The sequence below is a fragment of the Staurois parvus genome, unplaced genomic scaffold (assembly GCF_062004578.1).
Source record: "Staurois parvus isolate SC_StPar_1 unplaced genomic scaffold, SC_StPar_1.0 ptg002170l, whole genome shotgun sequence".
In the NCBI taxonomy this organism is placed as follows: domain Eukaryota; kingdom Metazoa; phylum Chordata; class Amphibia; order Anura; family Ranidae; genus Staurois; species Staurois parvus.
In genome coordinates this window covers 71,589-85,164 of record NW_028319966.1, presented here as the reverse complement: position 1 = coordinate 85,164, position 13,576 = coordinate 71,589, and the positions used below count along the sequence as shown (strand labels likewise).

At 49.1% G+C, this 13,576-nt stretch overlaps 1 protein-coding gene across 1 annotated transcript in view; it reads right to left on the bottom strand.

The window, feature by feature from the left end:
• DIS3L (DIS3 like exosome 3'-5' exoribonuclease) overlaps nt 1-13,576 on the bottom strand; it is an 89,038-nt gene that overhangs the window by 4,421 nt on the left and 71,041 nt on the right. Inside the window, exons 13-15 of the mRNA XM_089665269.1 lie at nt 11,978-12,141; nt 6,631-6,776; nt 4,524-4,695 (exon numbers count right to left, since the gene is read on the bottom strand). Of these exons, the coding sequence (XP_089521395.1) occupies nt 4,524-4,695; nt 6,631-6,776; nt 11,978-12,141 (482 nt within the window). The remainder of the gene's footprint in view (nt 1-4,523; nt 4,696-6,630; nt 6,777-11,977; nt 12,142-13,576) is intronic.

The following is a 13,576-nucleotide window of genomic DNA, read 5'->3' as shown; positions in this document are numbered from 1 at the left end:
TGTGACAGAACAATACCAATACAATGCAAAACATGAGGGGTTGGAGGGCCCTGCTCTTTCGAGCTTACAATCTAGGAGGGAGGGGATGGTGGTACAGGAGGAGATAGCTGTGGGGGATGGAGTGGTAGGAAGAGTGGAGGAGGTCGGCAAGTTAGCAGGGGGTGGGGTAGGCTTCCCTGAAGAGATGGGTTTTCAGGGTGCACCTAAAGGAGAGGAGAGTAGGTGATAATCTGATGGGTTGGGGCAGGGAGTTCCAGAGGATGGGTGACACCCTGGAGAAGTCCTGGAGGCGGGCATGGGAGGAGTAGACCAGGGAACTAGAGAGAAGGAGGTCTTGTGAGGAGCGGAGTGTGCGTGCTGGGCGGTAGATGGATATTAGGTCAGTGATGTAGTTCGGGGCAGTATGGTGGACGGCTTTGTACGTCAGCGTTAGGATTTTGAATTTGATCCGTTGCGCAATCGGAAGCCAGTGGAGGGATTGGCAGAGGGGGGTGGCGGAGACGGAGCGGTTGGAAAGGTGAACGAGTCTGGCAGCCGTATTCAAGATGGACTGAAGCGGGGATAGCCAGCGGCGAGGCAGGCCAGTGAGGAGGGAGTTTCAGTAGTTGAGTCGTAATATGATGAGGGAGTGGATGAGCTGTTTAGTGGTTTCTGGGGTTAGGAACGTGCGGATTTTGGCGATGTTGTGGAGGTGGAGTCTGCATGAGTTTGTTAAAGATTGGACTTGGGGCTGGAAGGATAGGTTGGAGTCCAGAATGACACCCAGTACTCTGGCCTGCAGGGCGGGTTTGATAGTGGCATTGTTGGATGTGACGGAGAAATCAATGGGGGGTGGTGTCCGGGCTGGGGGGAAGACAAGAAACTCGGTTTTGGAGAGGTTCAATTTAAGGAAGTGGAGCGTCTGATATGTCGCTCAGTAGGTGTGTGATTCGGGCTGAGACCAAGGGGGTGAGGTGGGGGGTTGAGAGATAGATTTGTGTGTCGTCGGCATAGAGGTGGTAGTTGAAGCCGTGAGAGTGTATGAGTTGGCCAAGGGAGGAGGTATAGATGGAGAAGAGAAGGGGCCAAAGGACAAAGCCTTGAGGGACCCCAACAGAGAGGGGGAGTGAGGGGGAGGCGGTAGCATTATAGGTAACGCTGAAGGAGCGTTGTGACAGGTAGGATGAGAGCCAGGAGAGAGCAGAATCTCTGAGGCCGAGGGAGTGTAGGTTTTTGAGGAGGAGGGGGTGGTCAACTGTGTCGAAGGCCGCAGAGAGGTCAAGGAGTAGGAGCACTGAATAGTGGCCATTAGCTTTGGCGGTTAGCAGGTCGTTGGAGAGTTTGAGTAAGGCAGTTTCGGTGGAGTGTAGGGGACGGAAGCCGGACTGTAGGGGATCGAGGAGGTTGTTGTCGTTGAGGTGAGAGCATAGGCAGGTGTAGACGAGGCGCTCGAGGAGTTTAGATGTAAATGGGAGCAGGGAGATGAATCTGAGGTTGTTCGGGTCATTGGGGTCCAGGGAGGGCTTTTTAAGTATGGGGGTGATGTGTGCATGTTTCAGAGGGGAGGGGAAAGTGCCTGAGCAGAGGGAGAGATTGAAGATGTGGGTGAGGGAGCGTAGGATGTAGGGGGAGGGAGGTCGTAGGAGTTGTGAGGGGATAGGGTCGAGGGGGCAGGTGGTGAGGCGGGCATCAGAGAGGATCTTGGAGACTTCCTCGATGGTAGTAAGGTCAAAGGTGCGGAGTGTGGGGGGAGCTTCAGTATGAGGAATGTAGGGTGGGGTGGAAGAGGAGGTCAGAGCAGTGGTGGGGCCGTGGGAGAGGGGTGATGAGGGTGTAGCTGAGTGAGGGTGAAGGGGGTTGGAGAGAGTTTGAGCAGCGACGAAGTCCCTGCGGGTTATGTCGAGGGGGAGGGGGGATAAGGGGGTAGCTGTGTGAGAGAGGATGGTTTGAGAGGGCGTGTGAGTTGCGGCAATGTCCTTGCGAATTGTGTCAATCTTGTTTTTGAAGTGATTGGCAATCTCAAGGGCAGTGAGTGAGGTGCTGGGTGGAGGTGGGGGTGGAGAGAGTAGAGAGTTGAAGGCAGAGAAGGGTCGGCGAGGATTGGAGGAGAGGGCCTTGATGAGGGTCAAGAAGTAGGCCTGTTTGGCAGCATGGAGGGAGGAGGTGTAGGCGTGGAATGCAGATTTGTAGCGGGTGAAGGCTTGTTGGGATTTGGTTTTGCGCCATAGTCGCTCCAGGGCACAACTTTGTCGTTTGAGGGTTTTGGTGTGATCAGTCTGCCAGGGCTGGAGCGGTCGGGGTCTGATGTTGCGTGTGGTTAAAGGCGCTAGTGAGTCAAAGGCTGTTGAGAGCGCATTGTTGTAGGCGGTCAAAGCCAAGTCGGGGCAGGACAAGGGGAGGATGCAGTCGTGGAGTTGATCAGCTGCAGAGTGGAGGGGGGCAGGGTTAAGGTTGCGGAGGTTACGGCTGGTAGTAGTGTGACATTTGGAGGGGTAGGCGTTGGAGGATGAGGAGATAGAGAAGGTGATCAGGTTGTGGTCAGAGAGAGGGAAGGGGGTGTTAGTGAGGTTGTGGGGAGCGCAGTGGTTGGAGAAGACAAGGTCCAGGATATTTCCGTCGGAGTGGGTGGTGGATTGTATGCACTGTGCAAGTGCAAAGGAGGAGGTTAGGTGGAGGAGACGGGCTGTGTCCGGGTTGTCAAGGTTGACAGGGATGTTGAAATCCCCAAGGATGATGGTGGGTAGCTCAGAGGAGAGGAAGAAGGGTAGCCAGGAGGAGAAGTCATCCAGGAAGCGGGGTATGGATCCAGGAGGCCGGTATATCACAGCAATCTTCAGGGGGGTTGGGGAGAATAGTCGGACGCAGTGGGCCTCGAAGGAGGAGAAGGATAGGGAGGGGGGGTTTGGGAGGACTCGGAAGGTGCTCTGCGGTGACAGGAGCAGACCAACCCCACCACCTTTACGACCGTCAGGTCTGGGTGAGTGGGTCCAGGTGAGACCGCCGTAGGAGAGTGCAGCAGGGGAGGTAGAGTCAGTGGGCTGGATCCAGGTTTCTGTGATCGCCAGGAGGTCGAGAGAGCGGGAAACAAAGAGGTCATGGATGGCGGTAAGCTTGTTGCACACCGATCGGGCGTTCAGAAGTGCACATGAAAACGGGGGGGAGATTTTAGGGAGCAGGGGGACAGATACTAAGTTGTGGGGGTTGCAGTAGGACGTGGAGGCGGGAGGGTGTTGAGCGGGTGAGGGAGGTGGAGGGCCAGGATTCGGGGAGATGTCCCCCGCGGCTAGGAGGAGGAGAAGGGTGAGAAAGGTGGCATGGGAGCAGGATGTGCAGGAGCGTGAGAAACTACTAGTGGAGGTGTTCAGGTCAGTTGGAGAGTGGAGTAATAGGAGGAGGTGGTGGGTGCCATAGAGGGGCGAGGGAAGCAGTGAGGACACAATATACAAATGTTTGGGAGGAGCAGAGGGATATAGTGAATGGATTTTGGGAATGGAGGAGAGGAAAATGAGAAGGAGGAGTGGAAGAGGCATTTTGGGGAGGTGAAGAGAGCAATAGTAGGGAGATGATAGCAGTGAGGGGGAGATGTACAGGTTGTGGGGTGGAGCAGAGGGGTAGAGAAATGAGATTTGGGAACAGAGGATAGTAATATGATAAGGAGAAGAGGAGTGTATTATATAAAAGGTACACGGAGTGGGTCTCAGGCATGTAAGAGGTTTCCCAGGGTGTTTGCTTGCAGTCTTCCAGCATGCAGTAGAGCTTCTTGCTGTTGTGTCTTCCTGCTGCTTTCTTGCAGCCATTGAGAACTACTGTGTGAGCTGTGATTGGTCACAGCTTATCACATGGTACAGGGCTATTCACAACAGCCTTGTACCATGTGACCTGTGATCATTCACAGATTTCACACGTAGTAAGCAATGATGTCAGAAGTGACATCTTGCTTACTACTCTGCATGTGATCACTGATTGGCCAATCAGTGATCATATGATCGGGACCTCGCACAGAGGTCCCGTACGACAATCGGTGTTCCAGTGTGTCCAGAGGACACAGCGGGCACCGGACCGCGGTGCTGCGTGCTCCCAGGGAGTGCACAAGCAGGGGGCGGGGAGGCCGTTTATAAGCAAACAGCCACCCGAGCCTGCACTGCCACCGCCTGGCCATTTATATACAACGGCTGGATGGGAGGTGATTAAAGCCAAACTCCAGATAACACTTTTTAGGCAGTTACAGTAATGTTTTTCTTCGTTTTGGGATAAAGGTTTTACATAAATGAATAAATGCTGATTATTGTAAGCGCCCCTGTCAGTGGTAAATGATTTCTCTCAACCCTCTAACTACCACATTTGTTGGACAGCTTGGTCTGTTAATGTGGTACTGTAGAAATAAAGCCGATTCAGCATAAGGGACATGTCATACCGACTGCTAATGCCTCCCTTGTGTTGATTATTTTATGTTTCTATTTTAGCTAAACTTAGAGCTTCAATTCTCTTGCATTGGCACAGTCTCTTTATATCATATTTGCGTGTGGTCATCATTCATTACTTACGGTCACATGATCAAACAGACAGAACGAGGTTTGCTGTCCCCCAACAGTTGTTACTGTGATTCGGTCCGGGAAGCGTTGTAGCGATCCAGATATCCAACTACAGCCATCATCAGCAAAGGTCAAGACTAAGCCTTCCAAGTTCTTCAAATACGCGGCTCCTTTTATGCCATACCTGTAACAGTACATAAAATATATAAAATATATAGGCGGAATCACTTAGGAAGATGCATCGCCTGAAGACCAGGTGCAAGGCTGGCTGTAATTTATAAACTACATTGCCCCAAGTATTGGTCGGCCTGCCTTTCCACGCACATGACCTTTAATGGCCCCCCAGTCTTAGTCCGTAGGGTTCAATATTGAGTTGGCCCCACCCTTTCCACGCACATGAAGTTTAATGGCCTCCCAGTCTTAGTCCGTAGGGTTCAATATTGAGTTGGCCCCGCCCTTTGCACCTATAACAGCTTCAACTCTTCTGGGAAGGCCATCCACAAGGTTTAGGAGGGTGTCTATGGGAAGGTTGGACCATTCTTCCAGAAGCACATTTGTCAGGTCAGGCACTGATGTCGGGGGAGGAGGCCTGGCTCGCAGTCTCCGCTCTAATTCATCCCAAAGGTGTTCTATGAGGTTGAGGTCAGGACTCTGTGCAGGACAGTCAAGTTCCTCCACCCCAAACTGGCTTCTCCATGTCTTTATGGACCTTGCTTTGCGCACTGGTGGGCAGTCATGTTGGAACAGGAAGGGGCCATCCCCAAACTCTTCCCACAAAGTTGGGAGCATGAAATTGTCCAAATGTCGCCTTAAGAGTTCCCTTCCCTGGAACTTGGGGGCCAAGCCCAACCCCTGAAGAACAACCCCACACCATAATCCCCCCTCCACTAAACTTCACACTTGGCACAATGCAGTCAGGCAAGTACCGTTCTCCTGACAACCGCCAAACCCAGACACATCCATCAGATGGCCAGACAGAGAAGCGTGATTGGTCACTCCAGAGAATGTCTCCACTGCTTGCACTGTGCGCTTCAGCATTCCCTGACCCCGCCCTGTCATGTGACGTGGCCTACCACTTGGTGGCTGAGTGGCTGTTGTTCCCAGTTGCTTCCACTTTGTTATAATCCCACTAACAGTTGAGCGTGGAATATTTAGTAGCCAGGAAATGTCACGGATGGACTTATTGCACAGGTGACCACCTATCACGGGACCACGCTTGGAGTCACTGAGCTCCTGAGAGCGACCCATTCTTTCACCAATGTTTGTAAAAGCCGTCTGCATGCCTAGGGGATGGATTGTATACACCTGTGTCCATGGAGGGGATTGGAACACCTGAATCACATGATTTGGAGGGGGTGTCCCAATACTTTTGGCAATATAGTGTGTGTGTGTGTGTGTGTGTGTGTGTGTGTATACATACACACATACACACACACACATATATATATACACACACACACACACACACACACACACACACACACACACACACACATATACATATATACATACACACACAGGCGTGCCTAGATTCATGAATTTAATGCATTCTGCGGAACTTATTGTATTGCGAAAAATTTGTAAACTGAAACGCGGTTTCCCATTGGAATGCAATGAAAACAAATTAATCCGTTCTGGAGGTCAGGAAAAAGTTTTATCTGTTCAAAACTCTTTATAAAGTGTACTTTAAAAGGCACTTTAAATACTGTACAGGGACATGATTAAAAAAAAATAATCGTAAATGCATTGAAAACCAATTAATCTGTTCATATTGCGAAATAAATTCGTAAACCGAAAATTACATTAACCGAGACGTTAGTAAACAAAATTGACGGCACTATATAAAAGTACATGTAATGATAATAATAGAAAACGCGGTGACAATGTGTCTAAATACGTCTCGAGTGTTTATTCTATCAATAGTAAATACTCTGGCCAATCAAATGAATAAAAGTCCAAGCACTTAGTGCAGCTAAACAAGGAACCGCGTTTACACTCGTCTTTGTCACGTTTAGCGGTTTTCTGGTGTCAGGAGAGCTAAATGTCTAGGATAGTTCATGTGTACATGAGGTCTGATAGTATCCTGTATTTCCCATCTAGAAGGTGGAAACATTCCTACCTGGGTACGAAGAGTAACACTCCATTCGTGCGGATTGAGTATATAATGGCATCACAAGTGCAGCGTTGGTCATTTTCCGGGTCCTTATCTTTGAAGAACATGCACTGGAAGAGCTCCGTAGACTGTTTCTGGCAGTGCTGTGCGGCCTACAACAGGGAAAAAGAAATAGAGGGTCCCAATGACATCTAATTCCTCTGCCTTGGAATAGCAATAAAACAGCTTTTCCCAGAAGAGAAATAAATTAAATCTGTCAGAATCTCCCAAAACAAACTGGGGTACCCATGTGTACTGGTTTCCCAGCTACTGTGTTACATCAGTAGAGCAGCTTTCTTCGCCAATCATATCATCCACCTTACTAACCGCTCAGCATCTGCCACCCCTCTCTGCCAATCCCTCCACTGGCCTCCACTCAGTGTCCTCCACCCCTCTCTGCCAATCCCTCCACTGACCTCCACTCAGTGTCCTCCACCCCTCTCTGCCAATCCCTCCACTGACCTCCACTCAGTGTCCTCCACCCCTCTCTGCCAATCCCTCCACTGGCCTCCACTCAGTGTCCTCCACCCCTCTCTGCCAATCCCTCCACTGACCTCCACTCAGTGTCCTCCACCCCTCTCTGCCAATCCCTCCACTGACCTCCACTCAGTGTCCTCCACACCTCTCTGCCAATCCCTCCACTGGCTTCCACTCAGTGTCCTCCATCCCTCTCTGCCAATCCCTCCACTGGCTTCCACTCAGTGTCCACCATCCCTCTCTGCCAATCCCTCCACTGACCTCCACCCCTCTCTGCCAATCCCTCAACTGGCCTCCACTCAGTGTCCTCCACCCCTGTCTGCCAATCCCTCCACTGGCTTCCACTCAACATCCTCCACCCCTCTCTGCCAATCCCTCCACTGGCCTCCACCCCTCTCTGCCAATCCCTCCACTGGCCTCCACCCCTCTCTGCCAATCCCTCCACTGGCCTCCACTCAGTGTCCACCATCCCTCTCTGCCAAGCCCTCCACTGACCTCCACCCCTCTCTGCCAATCCCTCCACTGGCTTCCACTCAGCGTCCTCCACCCCTCTCTGCCAATCCCTCCACTGGCCTCCACCCCTCTCTGCCAATCCCTCAACTGGCCTCCACTCAGTGTCCTCCACCCCTCTCTGCCAATCCCTCAACTGACCTCCACTCAGTGTCCTCCACCCCTCTCTGCCAATCCCTCCACTGACCTCCACTCAGTGTCCTCCACCCCTCTCTGCCAATCCCTCCACTGACCTCCACTCAGTGTCTTCCACCCCTCTCTGTCAATCTCTCCACTGGCCTCCACTCAGTGTCCTCCACCCCTCTCTGCCAATCCCTCCACTGGCTTCCGATAGCACAACTAATATTTGATTTGGCATGGGGACACAAAGGATGCCTCCAACCGCCATTTTGCTCTAAGTAGGCATCCGATGTGTCCCTTTGCCTTTAAGGAGGGGTGGACTCCCTCCAGGCAAATGTACCCTTTATTTATCCACTGATATATGTGTTCCACCTTGAAGAGTCGCAAAAATAGAGTTAGGACCGCAGTACAGATAGGAGCCTTGACGTGGGCAATGCAGCTTCCACATAAATTTGCAAATGTGTGCAACTAAACTCTCTGTTTTTAACATGAATTGTTAGACAGGGTCAATTTGTTTATTTGCAGGCTGGCTGGTAAGTGTACTGGGACATTTTCTGTCTGTGTAGCTCCCATGCTCCTCTCCAGGACTTCTCCAGAGCTTCTTCCATCCTCTGGAACTCTCTACCCCAATCTATCAGACTATCGCCTACTCTGCTCACTTTTAGGCGATCTCTGAAAACCGATCTCTTCAGGGAAGCCTATCCTGCCCTCAGCTAATAATGGAATCTTCTATTCTTCCAAGCAGTCCATCCCCCACAGTTATTACCTTTTGTACCACTAGACCCTCCCTCCTAGATTGTAAGCTCCCAGTATCAGGGCCCTCCTATCCCTCTTGTATTGAACTGTATTGTTGCTGTATTGTCTCCCTTTATATTGTAAAGTGCTGAGCAAACTGTTGGCGCTATATACAGTTGTCTTCAAAATAATAGCCGTCAGACATCACTAACCGGATCAATCACTGTTTTTGGTAGACATGATATTTCTACATGGCAAATAATTTCCTAGCAGGTGTAGTAGAGTAATAGAAATCCAACAGACCCAACAGTCACGACATGCATGCTGCTGATTCTGTGTCATTGAATCACTCATTGAAAGGGGCATGTTCAAAATAATAGCAGTGTGGAGTTCTATTAGTGAGGTCATTCATTCTTTGAAAAACAGGTGGCAATTATTGCCCTTATTTAAGGAAGGAAGGCAGCAAATGTTGGACATGCTGGTTACAGTGCATTTCTCTCTGAAATTCTGAGGAAAATGGGTCGTTCCAGACATTGTTTAGAAGAACAGCGTACCTTGATTAAAAAGTTGATTGGAGAGGGGAAAACATATAAAGAAGTGCAGAAAATGATCGGCTGCTCAGCTAAAATGATGGCAAATGCTTTAAAATGGCAACCAAAACCTGAAAGACGTGGAAGAAAGCGAAAAACTACCATTGGAATGGATAGAAGAATAGCCAAAATGGCGCGGACTCAGCCAACAATCAGCTCCAGGAAGATGAAAGAAGGTGTGACGTTCCCTGTGAGGACTGTGACAATTAGAAGACGCCTATGTGAAGCCAAGCTATCTGCAAGAAGTCCCCGCAAAGTCCCACTGTTGGAAAAAAGACATGCTGAAGAGGTTACAATCTGCCAAAGAGCACATTGACCGGCCTAAAGAGAAATGGCGCAACATTTTGTGGACTGATGAAAGTAAGATTGTTCTTTTTGGGTCTAGTGGGCGGAGACAGTTTGTCAGACGACCCCCAAACACTGAATTCAAGCCACAGTACACTGTGAAGACAGTGAAGCATGGTGGTGCAAGCATCATGATATGGGGATGTTTCTCATACTACGGTGTTGGGCCTATTTATCGCATACCAGGGATCATGGATCAGTTTGAATCCATCAGAATACTTGAAGAGGTAATGCTGCCTTATGCTGAAGAGGAAATGCCCTTGAAATGGGTGTTCCAACAAGACAACGACTCCAAACACACCAGTAAACGTGCAACATCTTGGTTCCAGACCAACTAGATTGACATTATGGAGTGGCCAGCCCAATCCCTGGATCTTCATCCAATAGAAAACTTGTAGGGTGACATCAAAAATGCCATTTCTGAGACCAAACCAAGAAATAGAGAAGAACTGTGGAATGTGGTCCAATCATCCTGGGCTGGAATACCTGATCACAGGGGCCAGAAGTTGGGTGACTCCATGCAACACAGATGTACAGCAGTTCTCAGAAACAGTGCGACTACAACCAAATATTCATGAAGTCATTCAAAGGAAAGCAAAATCTTCAAACATTTCTCAGTTTATATAGTGAATGTTTGAGTTTGTAAAGAAGAATATAAACACTGCGATTTTTTTGAACCGTCTAATATTCACTTTTCTTCCATTTTTTTTTAGAGGAACAACACAAATTTGATGTATTTTTCTTCATGTTTTGATTTGGAATAGAATGTGTCGTGTTCCCAATGCATTTGTGTGGATGGAAATAAAAGCTAATAGAAGGATTTTCAGCTTTATTCACTTTTTTCAACACACTGCTATTATTTTGAACACAACTGTAAATCCTGTATAATAATAATAATTAAAATAAATACAAAATATTACCGACACACAAAGCCATCCGCAACTCTGCCCACAGCTACATCACCAATCTCATCTCAAGATATCGTCGAAACCATCCTCTCCACTCCTCCCAAGACCTCCTGCTCTCTAGCTCCCTAGTCTCCTCCTCCCTTGCTCACCTCTAGGACTTCTCCAGAGCCTCTCCCATCCTCTGGAACTCCTCGTCACGGCTATCTCCTACTCTGTCCGCCTTTAGGTTATCTCTGAAAATTCATCTCTTTAGGCAGGCCTATCCCACCACCACTCACCAACTGCAGACTGTCTCGAAGATTGAGCCCTTTCATGGGAGACATGCGTTAGGTTGTGGCCATAGGTCAGTGGTTGTCAACTTGAGCTAAAGAGGACCTCACATGCAACCCCTGACATCAGCAAAGGGCTGCACGTAATGTTCAATATATGTAATGCTTTTGAGGACTGTCAGACTGAAGACCTAATGAGGGTAGGAGAGTGAGTATACATTGTTGGCTGGGGGTATGCTGCAGAAGACAATACGGAACTGGGAAAATGTTACATGAGGCTAGTAGATATCAGTGCTATTACCCCAATCAATGTTCCCGCTACAGATTGCGGTAATGGGAACCAGTAGTGTATTTAGATTTTGTGCTGTCCTAGGCAACGCAAAAATTCTGCACCCCCCTCCCCAATGAGAGAGAAAGTTCAATAAGTGTGTGTGTATATATGATTCCCTCTCTCTCTCTCCCCCCCCCCTCTTCTCTCTTCCCCCCCCCCCCCATTTCTCCCTCCCCTCTCTTTTCCATCTCTCTTTCTCCGTTTCTCTTACTCCTCTCTCTCTCTTCCCTCCCTCTCTTTTTCTCCCTCCCCATCCCCCCCCCCTCCTGTCTCTCTTTCTGTTTCCTTTCCCTCTCTCTCTCTTCCCTCCCTCTTTCTCCCTGTTTCTCTTCCCTCTTTCCTTTTTCTCTTCCCTCTCCCCCCCCCCGTTCCTCAGATCGTATGGAACCCCCCCCCAAAGGGCTGCTGATCTCTGGGCAGCAGGGGGGGGGGGAGGTGTGTGCAGTCCCATACGATCTGTCAGTGTGCAATGTACTGGATGAATAACAGGAGGGAGAGCCCACAGAACACAACACAGCTCACCTGCTCCGGGCTCTTTCCTCTCTGCTGCTTCTCTCCCTGCTCCAGGCTGTCCCCTGGCCCTGGCTCGTCAGCTACTGGAGGGAGAGGTACACGACTATCGCTCTGCAACTGCCCTCCCCCACATTGATCTTCCTGCTGTCTGCCGCTGCTCAAAAGGTCCCTTCTTCTGGGGGGCGGTGTCGCCCCCCTAAAAATTGCAGCCCTAGGCAAATACCTTGTTTGCCTCATGGTAGATACGCCCCTGGTGGGAACATGTGATCTTCAGGCTGTAGGTTGGGCACCCGGGTCATAGGTGGGAGGATTGCAGTGTGTGCTGTATGCTGCTTCTGTGAGCCCATGTGACGTGCAGTGCAAGCGGGCTCCCGATTCTCTACACCCGACTGCATCACAGGGCAAAGGAGAACACGGGAAGTCTTGCAGAGGGGGCACATACAGAGATCGTCTTGCTGAAGGCATTGTCCTGATAGGTCCCCCCTCCCACCCCCATGTATCCTGTGAATTGCTCACCCGGTTGCGATTATTGATGTGACGACACAGCTCCTCCAGGTCCTTGTTTCCAAGCAGATCTTTTGTTCTCCTGTGGATAGCAGCCAGGAGAAGCCGGTGTACCACAACATCAGCATAGCGCCGGATTGGTGAGGTGAAGTGGGTGTATTTGTCAAGGGCCAAACCTAAACCATACAAAAGTCAAGATACATAAAATGATACAAAGTAAAAACACAAATTAAAGTGTCTGTAAAGTTAGAAGGCTTTTTTTTTTTACCTTAAGGCATTTTGTGCATTAACACCTTTGCGCCGATGTCACACAAATATACGGCTTCACAGAACTGGGCTTTTTTCCATGGGGCCGCATATTCGCATACCTGTCTTTGTGCTGGGAGCGCAAGACTAGGGTGTCACTGAGAGCCCTGGGTCCCGTTCTAATGATCGGGACCCAGGACTCCTGATTCCGGGTCACATGATCGCTGTGATAGCCTCTGATTGGCTATCACAGTGATCAGTCACTGTATAGCCCGCCCCCCATGGTTTTTTTTTTTCTCTATGAATGAAGGAGAGAGATACATTGTATCTCTAACTCCTTGCATAGAGAAAAAAATTAAAAATGTTTATTTAACCATTTGACGTCCGGAAAAATGCACTAGCTTTCCAGGAGGCCGCCATATGGCGTACTCCCGCACATGCGCAGTTCGCGAGCTTGCAGAGCCGCGCAGCGGCGTGATCTGTCACCGGCCGTGTACCTCAGACACGGACGATGACAGATCTGAGTATCGGCCCTGTTGCCGGTACCATGTGACCTGCTGTGACCAATCACAGCAGGTCACATGACAGTTGTATACAATGGATGGTTTCATTCATGCCATCCATTGTATACTAGTGTCTAGCAGTGAATGGTCACAGCTAATCACATGCACATGTCATGTGATTAGCTGTGGCCAAATCACAGCTAAGCACAAAAAAAAACCCTGAATGAATCGATGTCATTCAGGTAAATGCTTGCTTATAGCAAAGTAATTCTTTGCTATAAGCAAATTGTGTAAAATAAAAAAAAAAAAAAATACTGATCACTTCCCCAAAGTAGTACAATGTTACTATGGTAACATTGTACTACTTTGGACATAGTGGAATATGAAAAAAAAATCTTAAAAAAAAAGAAAAAAAATGTAAAATAATGAAAAAAAATATATTTTTTTTTCACACTGTCACCAGTCAGTGTCCCTGATCACCACAAGTTATATGAAGACGCTGTACTGCACTGGTGACAGTATGTAAAAAAAAATTATGACAAAAAAAATACAACTTCCAAAAACTCGACATGCCTCTTATGAAGTACGTCGGACTGTCTACTCTGCAAAACGGGGTCATTTGGGGGATATCTGTACTGTTCTGACATTTGGCGGATATCTGTACTGTCCTGACATTTGGGGGATATCTGTACTGTCCTGACATTTGGGGGATATCTGTACCGTTCTGACATTTGGGGGATATCTGTACCGTTCTGACATTTGGGGGATATCTGTACCGTTCTGACATTTGGGGGGATATCTGTACCGTCCTGACATTTGGGGGATATCTGTACCGTCCTGACATTTGGGGGATATCTGTACC